Consider the following 1895-nt stretch of genomic DNA (forward strand, 5'->3'; position numbering starts at 1 on the left):
TTCCACATAAATACGCCTCTGCCCATCTTTTACGTTTCCCATATATCTCGGTCACCCAACGATTCTCATTAAGTCCAATTTGCAACCATTTCATGCAAACCTTTTCAAATTCTTCTTCATTCCCACGCATGAACATGCACCTTGCAAAGATGCTTGAGAAGTCCTTAATATGCACATTTGTGAATGCATTTCGTTGCAAATGCCATGAACACAATCGATGACATGTATCGGGTAATACTTTTTTAATTGCCTTACGCATAGCTTTATCCCCATCGGTTACAACAAATATGGGTTTCTTATTCATCATTGCATCAACAAATGTCTCCAACACCCATTCATATGTCCCAACACTTTCATCTATCAATAACGCACAACCAAATACAACAGTTTGGTGGTGATGATTAACACCACCAACACTACTAGAGGCTTTTTATAGGCATTTGTCCTATAGGTTGTGTCAAATGCTAGGACATCTCCAAAACACGCATAATCCATTCGAGTAGTTGAATCAGCCCAAAACAAATTTGCTAGTCGACTTTCTTCATCAATGTTGAATTTATAAAAAAAAAAAAAAGAATCCATTTCTGCTTTTCCACACAAATAAGCCAATGCCGCTTCTGCATCACTGTCTTTGATTTCACTTCTACGCATTGCATCAACGTGATTGTATATATCTTTTTGTGTGAAACCGACGTGATCATGTCCCCCCTGATTGTTTGACCATATAGTCTATAATTTGTGTGGTTTTAACACCTACTTGACGCAAAACATCAACTTGTGCCTTATCTGGATTACTTACTATTCGATGAGAGTGAAGGAATTGTCTACTAATAGGATCGACCAAATTATGATTATGTTCTCCTATAAATTCCTTTACAATCCACTTTCCATATTTTCTATTCAAGCCTATACGAAATGCAGCTTCACATCCAACTTTAGTCAACGATCATGGCTCACACTGTCGGTTGTCATTCTCAAAATACTTTGTCGCTCGATGTCCTTCTTTGGAACACACCCACTTTCGAGATATTATGTCTCCATTCTTGTCTCGCTTCAAATCATCTTTTCGAATACTAAATCCGGTTAGTTTTGCTAACATGTTGTAAAATGTTTCAGCCTCGTCTATGCAAGCGAATTGCATTTTGCATACTTCTTCAACTGAAATTCCCTTCAACACTTTCTCTTCCCAACCGTTTCCACCCGGCTTGTAAGTTCCACCTGTATATGCATCGTCATTGACAACGTCCTCCGCTTTCACTTCAAACTCCTGCTTGATTGTTTTCTCCATCACCGATTGCATCACCTACATTTCATAAATTATGTCAAAAAGTGTCTCCATAATACCTTAACAAATTATCCTATCACTGTCATATTGGTTGATATATTATTTACGATAAAGTCCACATAGGATATTTAAAAATATGGGTCTAACGCATTTACCTTTTCAATGTTTTCATTTGACAATATGCCACATATAAACCCAGGTCCAAGAATCAACATTAATCAAAAGCTTTAACATATCCATTATATTATTTAATCTCACCTGAAAATTTAGTTACCAAAGCATATTTCTTATGTGTTTGTTTTACCCAATCTCTTCAAAAAAATTATGGCTTACGAGAAAATAGGGTAAATATAATAAATAGGTTATGCAAATGAAAATTTATAAATTAATGGATTCTAAATATTTTATTTTTATATACTACTTCAAATTCATTATTAGTTAAATATGATTCTTTGTTACACTCAATTTCTCTCTATATGTATAAAATGAAGTTGATATTATTAACAATATGTACAATGCATACCATAATTACTATAATAAAGTCATATAGTATATTTTAAAAATGTATAAAAATATTCTAATATTTTTCACAATACTTTATTTTCTTAAA

At 33.7% G+C, this 1895-nt stretch overlaps 1 protein-coding gene across 1 annotated transcript; it reads right to left on the reverse strand.

Annotated features, from left to right (window-relative positions):
- Positions 1–946: 946 nt before the first annotated feature.
- LOC117923108 lies at positions 947–1500 on the reverse strand. The gene is made up of 2 exons (XM_034841354.1): positions 1441–1500; positions 947–1303 (listed from the first exon to the last, which is right to left on the reverse strand). Exons 1-2 carry the CDS (start codon positions 1498–1500, stop codon positions 947–949), a joined length of 417 nt encoding a protein of 138 aa, XP_034697245.1.
- Between the last annotated feature and the right edge of the window lie 395 nt (positions 1501–1895).

The sequence above is a fragment of the Vitis riparia genome, chromosome 10, assembly GCF_004353265.1.
Source record: "Vitis riparia cultivar Riparia Gloire de Montpellier isolate 1030 chromosome 10, EGFV_Vit.rip_1.0, whole genome shotgun sequence".
Taxonomy (NCBI): domain Eukaryota; kingdom Viridiplantae; phylum Streptophyta; class Magnoliopsida; order Vitales; family Vitaceae; genus Vitis; species Vitis riparia.